Source organism: Bos grunniens, chromosome 4 (assembly GCF_055505025.1).
Source record: "Bos grunniens cultivar Pamir isolate PY7600 chromosome 4, Bosgru_T2T1.0, whole genome shotgun sequence".
Lineage (NCBI taxonomy): Eukaryota > Metazoa > Chordata > Mammalia > Artiodactyla > Bovidae > Bos > Bos grunniens.
The window spans coordinates 38122748-38135394 of record NC_141168.1 but is presented as its reverse complement, the minus strand read 5'-3'; the positions used below and the strand labels follow the sequence as shown (position 1 = coordinate 38135394).

General features: G+C 38.8%; 1 protein-coding gene across 2 annotated transcripts in view; it reads left to right on the top strand.

Annotated features, from left to right (window-relative positions):
• VPS41 (VPS41 subunit of HOPS complex) overlaps positions 1 to 12647 on the top strand; it is a 191855-nt gene that overhangs the window by 151422 nt on the left and 27786 nt on the right. For both annotated transcript variants that reach the window (XM_086395970.1, XM_086395968.1), the window contains 5 exons: positions 138 to 194; positions 2526 to 2587; positions 3423 to 3504; positions 5858 to 5950; positions 12088 to 12215. In XM_086395970.1, coding sequence (XP_086252096.1) covers positions 138 to 194; positions 2526 to 2587; positions 3423 to 3504; positions 5858 to 5950; positions 12088 to 12215 — 422 coding nt within the window. The remainder of the gene's footprint in view (positions 1 to 137; positions 195 to 2525; positions 2588 to 3422; positions 3505 to 5857; positions 5951 to 12087; positions 12216 to 12647) is intronic.

Here is a 12647-nt window from a genome sequence, read left to right as displayed (position 1 = left end):
CATGGGAAAGCGGGGCTTATTTATGTAGCCCATAACTTTAAAACATAATAAATATAGTGTTTATAACCTCAATATCTTTCTTTCCTACCCGCTCCCTTTTTTCCCCCTCCTCCTTTGTCATGCTTTTGTAAACATAGGAAGCTTTGATGGCAGCTGAAATTAGCCAAAAGAACATTAAAAGACATAAGATTCTGGTAAGTATATAATTTTACTATTTGAAATATAACTTTACCTTTCAATAAGTTATGAGACTGCAAGTAATTTGAGAACAGATTCTTCCTACATTTTGAGAAGTTATTTCCCATGAATTCTCTAGCCTGTGAGGTCAGAATATTTCATTTTATTAGATCAGTTTCTGCTTGTAAACAAGAAATTTGAACACCTGCTAGGAGGCAGTCTCAGGTAATTTGGAAACTGGATTTATAAATACCCTTTAAATACAAAGCTTTCCAGTTATGTGTGGGGAAGTTTCTTTAAATTGTAGGTAAAATCACATTATTATGAAATTGATCAAGAGAATAGTTTCGTAAAGCTAGATTGCTTCCATGTCTCCATTAAGAACAGACCCAATTTATTTTGTTATGGTGACTAATCTAGGACATCAGATACATTTTTATTACATTTTGGACTCTGGAAAAATATTGTGAATAAAAGACCATTTCTTTGCTAACTGTGACAATGAATGTGCGGATGAAAAGCCAGAAAAGAAATGGTATTCTCTGAGTGTGAAAGATCTCTAGAGATCATCTAGCCCAGGACCCTGGCTGACAAATGCAGATTAGAAGATTAGTCTTTTGTGGCTATTTGGGTTCCAATGCAGATTCCTTTTCCCTGCACTTTCCCACCTTAAACTTCTGTTTAAAATTCTTCAAAATAGCCTAATTCTCAAAGAGTATACAAAGAAAATAACTCAGGAACTTATTCATTGACAATTGTAGAGAATAAGGAAGAATCTAGAAATGGAGTAGTCCTGCCAGTACAAGTGTATAATTGAAGTAAGCAGGTCAAAAGTAAGACAAGCTTAGCTAGTCAGTTGTGCATTGGATTTGGTAACATGAAAGTGACAAGTACATTTTCCGTACATGTATTATTTATTCTTGACATGCTTTGCAGAGTGAAAGTGAATAGGAGATGATGAAGTTGAGTAGAATAGAGACTATTAGGCTTGCTGCAAAGTGGAAAAGATTCAAGACTGCAGGTGGGGACTGTGACATCATGGACAGGTTTTGGTAGTCCTGGGTATTTTGTGTAAGAGAGACATTTAACATGCTTATAAGGGGAAAGAGAGAAAATCAGGTTAAGGTTAAAGGAACACAGGGAACAAAGGTTGGACAAGTTGACTCTGCAAAGGAGGCATCTCTTCTCTGAACCTGTAGACTCACTATAGACAGTGTGATCTGTGATTTTCAGAGAAATAAAGTTAGTCACCCTTTCTTCATCCTGTAGTTCCAACAGATTTGGAATATGATTTCCTACGTAGTCGTCCTTAAAGTAAAATTGAATCAACTAAGAACTTTGGGTATTTCCCTTTACTCTTGAAATGGGCATGTCCTCTACATTGATCATGCCTGGATATTTCCTTCCTGGGACAAGGCAAACAGAGAGAAATGGGCTTCTACCATTTCTGCCATCTAGGAAGAAGTTCCACAAAAGATTTTTTTGTACATAAAGTAGAACTTAAAAATCTAAGTTTTTTTTTTTCTTCTTTTTTTTTTTTACATATATTGAGTTAAGCTTCTAATGCAGATGCTTTTGCATGGAACTAATCTTTCTTAAGAGTCAGTTCAGTTCAGTTGCTCAGTCGTGTCTGACTCTTTGCGACCCCATGAACCGCAGTACGCCAGACTTCCCTGTCCATCACCAACTCCCAGAGTCCACCCAAACCCATGTGCATTGAGTCGGTGATGCCATCCAACCATCTCATCCTCTGTCGTCCCCTTCTGTTCCTGCCTTCAAATCTTTCCCAGCATCAGGGTCTTTTCAAATGAGTCAGTTATTCGCGTCAGGTAGCCAAAGTGTTGGAGTTTCAATATCAGTCTTTCCAATGAACACCCAGGACTGATCTCCTTTAGGATGGACTGGTTGGATCTCCTTGCAGTCCAAGGGACTCTCAAGAGTCTTCTTCAAAACCACAATTCAAAAGCATCAATTCTTCGGCATTCAGCTTTCTTTATAGTCCAACTCTCATATCCATACATGACCACTGGAAAAACTGTAGCCTTGACTAGACGGACCTTTGTTGGCAAAGTAATGTCTCTGCTTTTTAATATGCTATCTAGGTTGGTCATAACTTTCCTTCCAAGGAGTAGTGTCATTTAATTTCATGGCTGCAATCACCATCTGCAGTGATTTTGGAGCCCAGAAAAATAGTCAGCCACTGTTTCTACTGTTTCCCCATCTTTTTGCCATGATGATGGGACTGGATGCCATGATCTTAGTTTTCTGAATGTTGAGCTTTAAGCCAACTTTTTCAGTCTCCACGCATTCCAGTTAACTAGGAAATTCCTTCATTTCATTTTCCCTAGGACATCGGCTTGGCGTATATAAACCACCTGGTGGCAAGAGGAGAGTATGATATAGCAGCACGGTAATCAAGATGTTTTCACAACTATTTGTTAATATAAATAGAATTGAGCCATATTAGCAATACAAAGAAGTCATTCTTTACAACTGACTTTTTTTTTTTTTTACATTTTTCTAACAGGTAGTTTTGAATAGTAGTAGTTTTAACCACAGAATGAATTGATATATGTTATTTACCCACCTAATGTCTCATTTTTACCAAATGAAAAATATTTTTCTCAATGAAAGAGGTCTCAAAATACATGAACAGTCTGAGATTTTACCCATTTTATAAGACAGCCTGGAAAAATAGTCTTCAGGCCTACATTTTTGTTCCCTGATTTAGGGAAATGTGTTTCTTTGATGTGTAAATCAAAGTTTTATTCATACATAAACATTTTTTTCCGTATTATGCACTGAGGTAGAATTCTAATGTTCTAAAGACTGATTTTGTAGTACATTATTTAAAGCCAGTGAAGAATTAGTTTAAATGGATACTTGTAAGTATGATGGTATTTTTTCAAGGCATAAAAGGTCCCCAAACTAGCAGCATTCATCTGGTTAAGTAGGAAACGCAGAACAGGAAAATCATTGGGAAAACCCTTATCAAAGTCTTCTGAAAGGGATTCATCTTTATGTATAAGTATTTTGTATTTTCATGATTTCCATCAACTCACATGCAGTCAAGTGAGTACCAGTAATAAATACCTTTATGTTCATTGGCACTTGAGATGGAAATTTGTCAAAACTCTGGGATAAGAGATTTATCTAAACCACTGGGGGAAATGACTGCTTATTCTGTCTCTGTTTATTTTCTTTATTTATACTTTCTTTCTCCCTGGGATGTTTTTTACAACCAGCAAATGCCAGAAAATTCTTGGGAAAAATGCAGCACTCTGGGAATACGAAGTTTATAAATTTAAAGAAATTGGACAGCTTAAGGTAAGCAAACTTTATTTTTAACTCTTAATTTTTCTATGTAGTATATTGAGGGCTTCCCAGACAGCTCAGCAGTAAAGAATCTACCTGCCAGTGCAGGAGACTGTGGTTCGATCTCTGGATTGGAAAGATTCCATGCAGAAGGAAATGGCAACCCACTGCAGTATTCTTGCCTGGCAAATTCTGTGGACAGAGGAGATTGGCAGGCTACAGTCCATGGGGTCGCAAAAGAGTCAGACATGACTTAGTGACTAAACAACAATGACAACAATATTAATGTTGAAATGGAAATAAAATTAAGACAGTAGTAATCAGCTCTTTATTGGGAAGCGAGTACCATTTCAACTAGAAAGAAAAACTTTTAGAAATTAGTTACAAAACAGGAGCCTGGTTCATATTTTATGTGCATAAAATATATACATATATATTACATGTACGATATGTTCATGTTTTTATGTCCCTCCAATTCCCTCAGTGTTTAGATGAAGTTTTAATGTTCTTTTTAATGAGTATGGAGAACAGGTATGGTCTCATCATAGTAGATTATAAACAGAAGGCTTTTTTCACATGTTCTGAATAATTAATGCATTTTCCAGTATTTTACTTACTGGAAGATAGACGAAACATTTTGACCAGGTAGCTCCAACAAATAATTTTGACATTTCATTTCTTTAATCTTTCAATTTAGTGTGTAACATCCAAACTAATCAGTAAAGTGTTCCTGTGCCTGTAGGTATGTGTGAAACATTTTCACTTCTCAGTTTTTGTGAGCCTTTTCAGTGCTGTCCTAGAATTATGAATATGCTTTTAAAAACTGCAGTTATTCAGCTGGCCAGCCCTGTGCCTCATCCTGTCCTTGCCCCATAAATATAAGTCTTCTCTGGGAGACCCTCCAGGACACTTATGGTCATGTTTATTGGGTCAATCCTAGAGGGTCTTTTCCAGTCCTGTGGCCATTTTTACCATGATGGCTCCATCACTCAGAACTCCGTATGAATTCCATATCTGTGTTGGAACTTTGTGGTGGCCATTTTACCTTGTGTGTACATACTGCTGATAATGGTCACTCAAATTAATGTGAATCCATTCCCACCTAAGCATGGTCTTTCTCCTTTCAATCTGTGTGTATGACATCACAATATACCTATTTCTCCATGTTTAATAGCCACTGTCCTGATGAGAACATGTAGCTTACCTCCTCCTTCTGTTTAATTGCCAATCCTGGTCAGTTTCACATCATCAGTATTGATTGGGCCTTTTCTCCCCCTCCAGTACCACTGCCTTAACTCCCACCTGAGCTCTTGCAAGGGCCTTCTGGTAGATCTGTGGACAACCCTAACCCAGAGTGAACATGTTAGTTGCTCAGACATGTCCGATCCTTTGTGAGACCTCATGGTCTCACAAGCCTACAAGACTCCTCTGTCCAGGCGAGAATACTGGGGTGGGTAGCCATTTTCTTCTCCAAGGGAGCGACCCAGGGATCAAACCCAAGTCTTCTGCTTTGCAGGCATATTTTTCACCGCTGAGCCATAGGGGAAGCCCAACCAGGAATTAGCTATTAGAAAAAATAAGCATGTTCCTCTCATCCCCACCTGCTGAAAGTATCAAATCCAGATTCCTTTCATGACCCCCCTCAGCTTTCTCTCGAGCCTCATCTCCAAACCGTGTTGACCTCCCTGCATGCATAGTGGGTACGCATGGTGCCATGCCTTTACCCATGCTGTTCCCTCTGGCATCTGTCACTTCTGCTTCAGTCTCCAAGATCCACCTCTCCACAGCTTCCTGTTCATCCTTATTTCAAGACATTTAGCACACAATTGGCTGTTTAGATATCAGCATACTTCCCTCTGAGGCTGTGAGCTCCTGGGACAGTGCCCCAAGCTCTGGGTCCCCAGGACAGAGCATGGTGAGTGGTAAGGTAGTGCACTGCAGAGCTATTTTCAAGTGTTTGGAAATTGGAAACTTTTAATACATCACTGAGAAAGCTAAAAACGCAAGATATATTTCCCCTTAATTTCAAAACATGAATAGATGTCATGTAACTTCTGTGACATTCTCTCTTATAACTTAGATTTTCATTAATTCATCAAGAAGAAGAGAGAAAGTTTACTTAACAGAGTTAATTTTTTTGCTTCAAATTTATTCATACATGTAGACACCCCATATGTACTTTAAAAAATATATTGTATTATAAAAAGAGCTTATTTGAATCTTTTATCTTCATAATATTTTTCCAAAGTACTCTATTGCCTTAAAATTTAAAGTAAATGTATACTTTTATATTTGCTGCCTATTGCAGTACAGTTTTACTTTGCTACTTTTTAAAGTTTTTTTTTCTTTCTTTTTCTTTTCTTAGGCGATTAGTCCTTATTTGCCAAGAGGGGATCCAGTTCTGAAACCACTCATCTATGAAATGATCTTACATGAATTTTTGGAAAGTGATTATGAGGTATGACATTCCAACATGGTCGTCTTGTTTTCAGTGGAAAATGTTAAGAAATCTAGAAAAATAGCACAGTGGAGCAGCTGATTTAAAGGCAGCAGGTTTGCAGCTTCTGTGGTCGATGAAACTGGGGGTACATACACTCTGATGACAATTAAAAATACGTACACCTTGTTAGAGAAAATGTCTAATCTGTGGACATTCTGAAGATTTATTAAAGCTAGCTTCTTGATAGAGCTAAAGGAAAAGGATCAAGTACCATTTGGGGGTTTTCAGAGATAGAATAGCATCTGCTAACCATGCTTCTAACTACCCTGAAGAATGTAGAACTTTCTGAAATGCAGAACTTTGCCAAAGGAGTATCAGAGAAGTTGGGAGGCAGGAAGGAAATTGGAAGTGATCTGTTTGCTTATTGATTAAGGAGGAAACTAGTGCTTAAATTGCTTATCTGCTGTATACTCTGCACTTTCAGTTGCCTGTTGTGATGTTATACTCCCAACATTATATTAGTAATATCCAATTTTACAGAGAACTAAAGATTAAAGAGAGAACTTGCCCATGGCCATATATAATAGGCATGCCTAGGTTTGAATTTAAATTTGGTGTTTGCATGCACCCAAAATGGACTTTTTTTTTCCCCGGCCATGCCATATGGCTTGTGAGATCTTAATTTCCTAACCAGGAATCAGGCCATCAGACCTGGGCTCTCGGCAGTAAAAGTGCAAAGTCGTAACCACTAGACCGTCATGGAAGTCTCCCAAAATGGATTATAATTTTTAAAGTTGTTCCTTTAACACACATTTATTCGGAAAATCTGTTTCATGCCTGCTGTATTCCAGGAATGTGCTAGGCATTAGGCATGCAGGTGTGAATGAAATGATGTGCATTTAGCAGTAGCTCATAGTCTTAGTCACACCCAAGCACGTAAACCAGCAGTTCTCAACAGGGGCAGACACCCCCCCACCCCCTCACTCACCCAGAAATACTTGGTGATGGAGACATTTTTAGTTGTCATGACTGGGAGATTGGTAACACTGTCATTTAGTAGGTAGAGGCCAGCAGGATGCTGCTAAACATCCTTCAATGCACAGGACAGCTCCCTATGACAAAGAATTCTGTCCTTAAATGTCAGCAGGCCTGAGGTTGACAAACCTCTAAGGTAAACAGATAAATTATTACATCATATGCCAGGTGCTCTCATAAGGCTGTCCACGAACTGCTGTGGAAAGACTCAGCCTTCTCCTACTTCTGACCAGAGGGAAAGATGAGATTTCTGGTGGGCAGGTTCCAGGCAAGGCTGGTAAGTTCTGCTGCTGGGACAGTCCATTCCCTGGTAGATTGCAGACCATGGGCTCCTCTTCTCCAGCTTCTGTCCAACCTTCACAGTCTTTCATGAAAGTGGTGCCATCTTCAGCTCCTACTAATGTTCAGGAGCCTAACCCAGTGATCTGTTTTCATTTTTGGTACCTCATAGCATGTTACAAGTTGTCCTTGCCTTCACACATTCTGATGTTACGTTTTGAAAATAAGGAAGACTTTATTTACAACTTTCCTCCTTCCCACAAGAATGTGTGGTGACTTGCAGAAAGGTTAATAGAAATAGAAAGAGGCAATCGGAGAGGGCATGAGAAAAAGAACTGTGTTTTGAGTGCCTACTCGGGCACTTTTTTAACCAATTACTGAGTCCATTTAAAGAAGCGTAATAATGCAAATACTACATTCTCACTCTGAGATTATTTTAGAGCTTAAGATCTAAAGGGACTTTCAAGATTGTAATCCTTTAATGACACAAGGACTTGTTCAGTTACTGTCAGCCAAGTGTTCCTGGATATGTTCAATTCAAGCATTCCGATGCCTGCATCACCAATGTAATTCTTTTACTGTTATAAGCCTGTATTTTTATCATAGGGAGGGATTAAGTGCTTCAGTATGAATTAAAACTGAACAAAATATTTATTAATTGTGCATACTAATGGGACAATTTATTCATGTTCTTTTCTTATTAGCATGTGTTCTAGTGTCATGATCCAATCTTCCCTCCCGGCCTGGATCTATTCCTTTCTAGATCTGTACAGAAGAGTTTATGGTAATGGTGTATGCCATTTATTCTAGGTTCTAACTCATGCAGTCTAGGAGCATGGTTCCTATTTATTTCCTATTCAGTTCAATTCAACACATCTTTAGAACCTACCATGGTCGAGGACTGGGCTGAGTACTCATTTGGATCCAAGAGGAAAACACAGTCCCAGCCTTCAGTGGATTTACAGACTGGTTGCTAAGTTGCTAAGTCACTTCAGTCGTGTCTGACTCTGTGTGACCCCATAGACGGCAGCCCACCAGGCTCCCCCATCCCTGGGATTCTCCAGGCAAGAACACTGGAGTGGGTCCCTGGTGGCTCAGACAGTAAAGCGTCTGCCACAATGCGGGAGACCCGGGTTCGATTCCTGGGTTGGGAAGATCCCCTGGAGAAGGAAATGGCAATCCACTCCAGCACTCTTGCCTGGAAAATCCCATGGATGGAGGAGCCTGATAGGCTACAGTCCATGGGGTCGCAAAGAGTCGGACACGACTGAGCGACTTTACTTTCTTTCTCCAATGCATGAAAGTGAAAAGTGAAAGGGAGGTTGCTCAGTCGTGTCCAACTCCGCGACCCCATGAACTGCAGTTTATCAGGCTCCTCCATCCATGGGATTTTCCAGGCAAGAGTACTGTAGTAGGGTGCCATCGCCTTCTCCTACTGGAGACACTGTATAAATAAGCTTCAAGTAACTAGAAAATATGTAAAACAGGCAGAGTAATGTGTTATATAAAAAAATGAGAGATAATTATTGGTTGTAGTTATTGGAAAAGGTTTCTTCAGTGAAAAAAGACTTGTAATGGACTGTTCCTGTTTCTTTCCAGTATGTTCTGAGTACCTAGAATAATTGTCATAAATATTCCATCTTTGTACACCTTCCCAAAAAAAAAGAATTGTGAGTGTTCTGTGAAAATATGGAAAGAATATGAACTTTATTTCAAAATACGAGGGATGGTACAGGGAGGGAGGTGGGAGGGGGGTTCAAGATGGAGAACACGTGTACACCCGTGGTGGATTTATGTTGATGTATGGCAAAACCAATACAATATTGTAATTAGCCTCCAATTAAAATAAATAAGTTTAAATTAAAAAAACAAAAAACAAAATACCAAAGCTTAGTATACTTGTCCTCTTTTTAAAGTAATGTAATTTAACAATAAAAAAAGAAATTTTATTATTTGTGTGATTCTCTTACAATTCATTATTCAACCCTTATTTTTTTCCAGAAACTTTTAAATCCTATATCATTAAAGGTATCTTGTTGATTCATATCTGGAAAACTTTTGACTGTGAGTGGAATAAATAAGCAAAACTTAAAGCTTATAGATTTTTTTTGCTGTATGTTTTAGGGTGTCTTCCTAGTCATTTTATTAAGAAGTTTATGAGTAATTTGATTTTGTCATAAGCTCTTGTAAGTAATTCATATTTTAGCTCCCATCATTCTTTCATGTTTAGTTTTGAATTAAACTGTCATGGAGTTGATCAGATAGCAGTGTTGTGTAGCAACACTTGATCACACATAATGTGGATGAAAAATAGTACTAAAGGTCAGATTAAAAATATAAGAGGCTTCCCTGGTGGCTCAGTGGTAAAGAATCTGCCTGCCAATGTAGCAGACACAGGTTCAATCCCTGGTTCAGGAAGATCCCACATGCCACAAAGCATGAGCCACAGCTATAGAGCCTGTGCTCTAAGCCCGGGAGCTGCAACTGCTGAAGCCCGAACACGCTAGAGCCCATGCTCTGCAACAAGAGAAGCCAGTGCAAGGAGAAGCCTGTGAACCGCCACTGGAGAGTAGCCCCCACTCTCTGCAACTGGTGAAAAGCCTGCAGCAAAGACTCAGCACAGCCAAAAATAAAATTATTTTTTAAACACTGATAAAAAATATAATAAAAAAATATATGAAATTAAAAGTATTTTCTTGAAGGTACTGGTGCTTCATGATTTCTTTGTATGGAGTTTCTACTGAAACTTTTTAATTTTTAATTTATAGCCTACCAGAATTAAATAGTTAAGCATTGCTTCATAATATTAATAACAGATATATAAGCATGTTAAAAATGGGGTGATTTTTGTGGCATTTCGTTTAATGAGTAGTCCTTAACCTTTTACTTCCTATGATGGGCACCAAGGGATTCTCTTACTTTGCCACTGAATCCTGATAGCTCCCTGATAACTGTGTCTTCTAATTATTAATAAAGGCTTCAGGGTAATTTCATCAGTATTTTTCGTCATATTTAATCAGAGATACATAAAATCAGTTAAGCAGAGAATAGCCTAATGTGAAATGTGATTAGTGTTTATTTCAGTTTATGTTGGAGTCGTCTCATTTTCACTCATGCAGTGTGACCGGTCATTTTGTCTTATTTTCATTAGAAGTTGGGAGTGCTGCAAGGCTATTAACTGAATCAGGAAAATAAAAAAGGAGCCAAGCTTTCATCTTTCCCCAAATAGTATTATTCCTGGTCTCAGGGCTACTGAGAATTGCTAGTATTGGGGTGGAAATCTTGTCAGGACATTTTTCTTTTAATCTTATAAATTACAGAGTCTTAAGAAAACAGAAACTTGATCCTTTGTACTTGATCCAAAGTATCATTTTGATTCAGAGAATATTTTAATGTTGTGATTCAATGGTTTTATAAAATATATCCTCTTTATTGAGTGAATCTCCTTCCCAAATCTCACAGATCAAACTGTAGTCATGGTCACATGAAGGAAAGTTGCAGTTTGAATAGAAAATACACAGACTGTTGTTTTGATATCTTGCCATCCTTCCCAGGGGATACTTGAGTAGAAACTGGACTTCAAACTATATTCCTGATTCTCTTATGATTTTTCTTCTTACCAAATCCTAGTACTTGACAGAAGCAAATTCCACCATGCTGTTTCATTTCTAAGTATCATTTAAACCAATTAAAAGTATTTCTAAGTATCATTTAAACCAATTAAAAGTTCATTAAGGCACTGAAGTAAAGTGCTAGTCACTCTGCTGTGTCTGACTCTGTCCTGTCTGACTAGCCCACCAGGCTCCTCTGTCCATAGAATTCTCCAGCAAGAATACTGGAGTGGGTTGCCATTCCCTTCTCTAATAGATCTTCCTGATCCAGGGATTGAACCCTGATCTCCTGCATTGCAGGCAGATTTTTTACCATCTGAACCACCAGAGAAGCCTCATTAAGGCATTCATTGAGTTATTTAATATTAATAATTTTTTCAATGTGAATATTTTTATTTCTTCTGCTATCTATAGAAACATTTAAGGTTTTTGGTTTTGTTTTTTTTCCCCCCTAAAAGTTGCCATAGATCAGTAAGTAAACTGCTCCCTAGTACTTTGAGTTACAAGGGCTAAAATTAGGGATCAGCACTGCAGAGGCTGTCCAGGACACTGGCTCACAGCACTGGAAAGCTCTGGAGACAGGATCCATAGCACTGGAGACAGGATTCAATCAGGGGATCTGGAATTTTCTATGAGAACCACAAATTTTGAAATCCAGAAAGAGTCAGGGTAAAAGCAGGGGATAAAACTTGAACCAAAGTCCCAAATCCCTAAACAAAACTAGAATTAGAGGCACCCAGTGGAAGGAAGATGATAACTTGCTGAACGTGGGATGCTGGGTGATTCCACCATGGGAGCAAAGCCACCACCTGCACAGTGCTGGCTGCGCAGCTGACTTGGACAGTATCTGTAAGATGTCAGAGAATGCCTTCCAGGTGTTACCGTTAGTCCACAATGAGGAGAGAGCAAGTAGACCTAAACTCTGTGCAGTGGTGCCTAATGGAAGGACCCCGGGGCCTCGCTTCCTCATGCATTTCCTCCAATAATAAGAGCAGGGATGGTTCTGCCCACTTCACTTTTCAGGAATGGCCAATGGAAATGGATATGTGGTCATTCTCTGCCTCCCTTGCCACCACCAAACCCATAGTCTGAAAATTGATGATATGTTTATGGACCAATGTTTTCATCATAAATGGTTTTGTGTGTTTTCCATGAAACTTTCAGGCATTGTTTGAACTCATGGGATTGCTTTCCTTTTTAAAGAGTGTTCTGTTTTTCCCCCTCGGTTAGGGTTTTGCCACGTTGATCCGAGAATGGCCGGGAGATCTGTACAACAATTCAGTAATAGTTCAAGCGGTTCGGGATCACCTGAAGAAAGATAGTCAGAACAGGACCTTACTTAAAACCCTGGCAGAATTGTGAGTATATTTTAATGCTTTTTTTTCCCCCCCAAATCAATCGTCATGAAAAGTTTTCATATTTTAGCTCTGGCAAACTGAATTGGGAGAATGCAAGTTTGTATGTACCATTTTCCTATATTCACTCTTAGTAAAAAAAACTTTTCGTAAGCCTCCAGTGTACAGCTAGAAGGTAAGGTAAGGGAAATGTGTGAGACTGTACAGTTGTAATTTATTTCCCAGAGGAGAGGAGCTTTGGTCAGCACCACTTGGTGGAGGCAGTGGTTTGGGGAGGGAAGGACGCCAGGTCTTAGACTACTGCAGCGAGTCATTTTCCCAGTGAGGCTCTGGTTTCTGTCATTCTTGGGTCTGCAAGTTAGTAAACTTTTCAAACTGTAGACTCTTTATAAGATTACTGGGGGCAATTCCGTATGGGTTGGTTTTCATGAAATT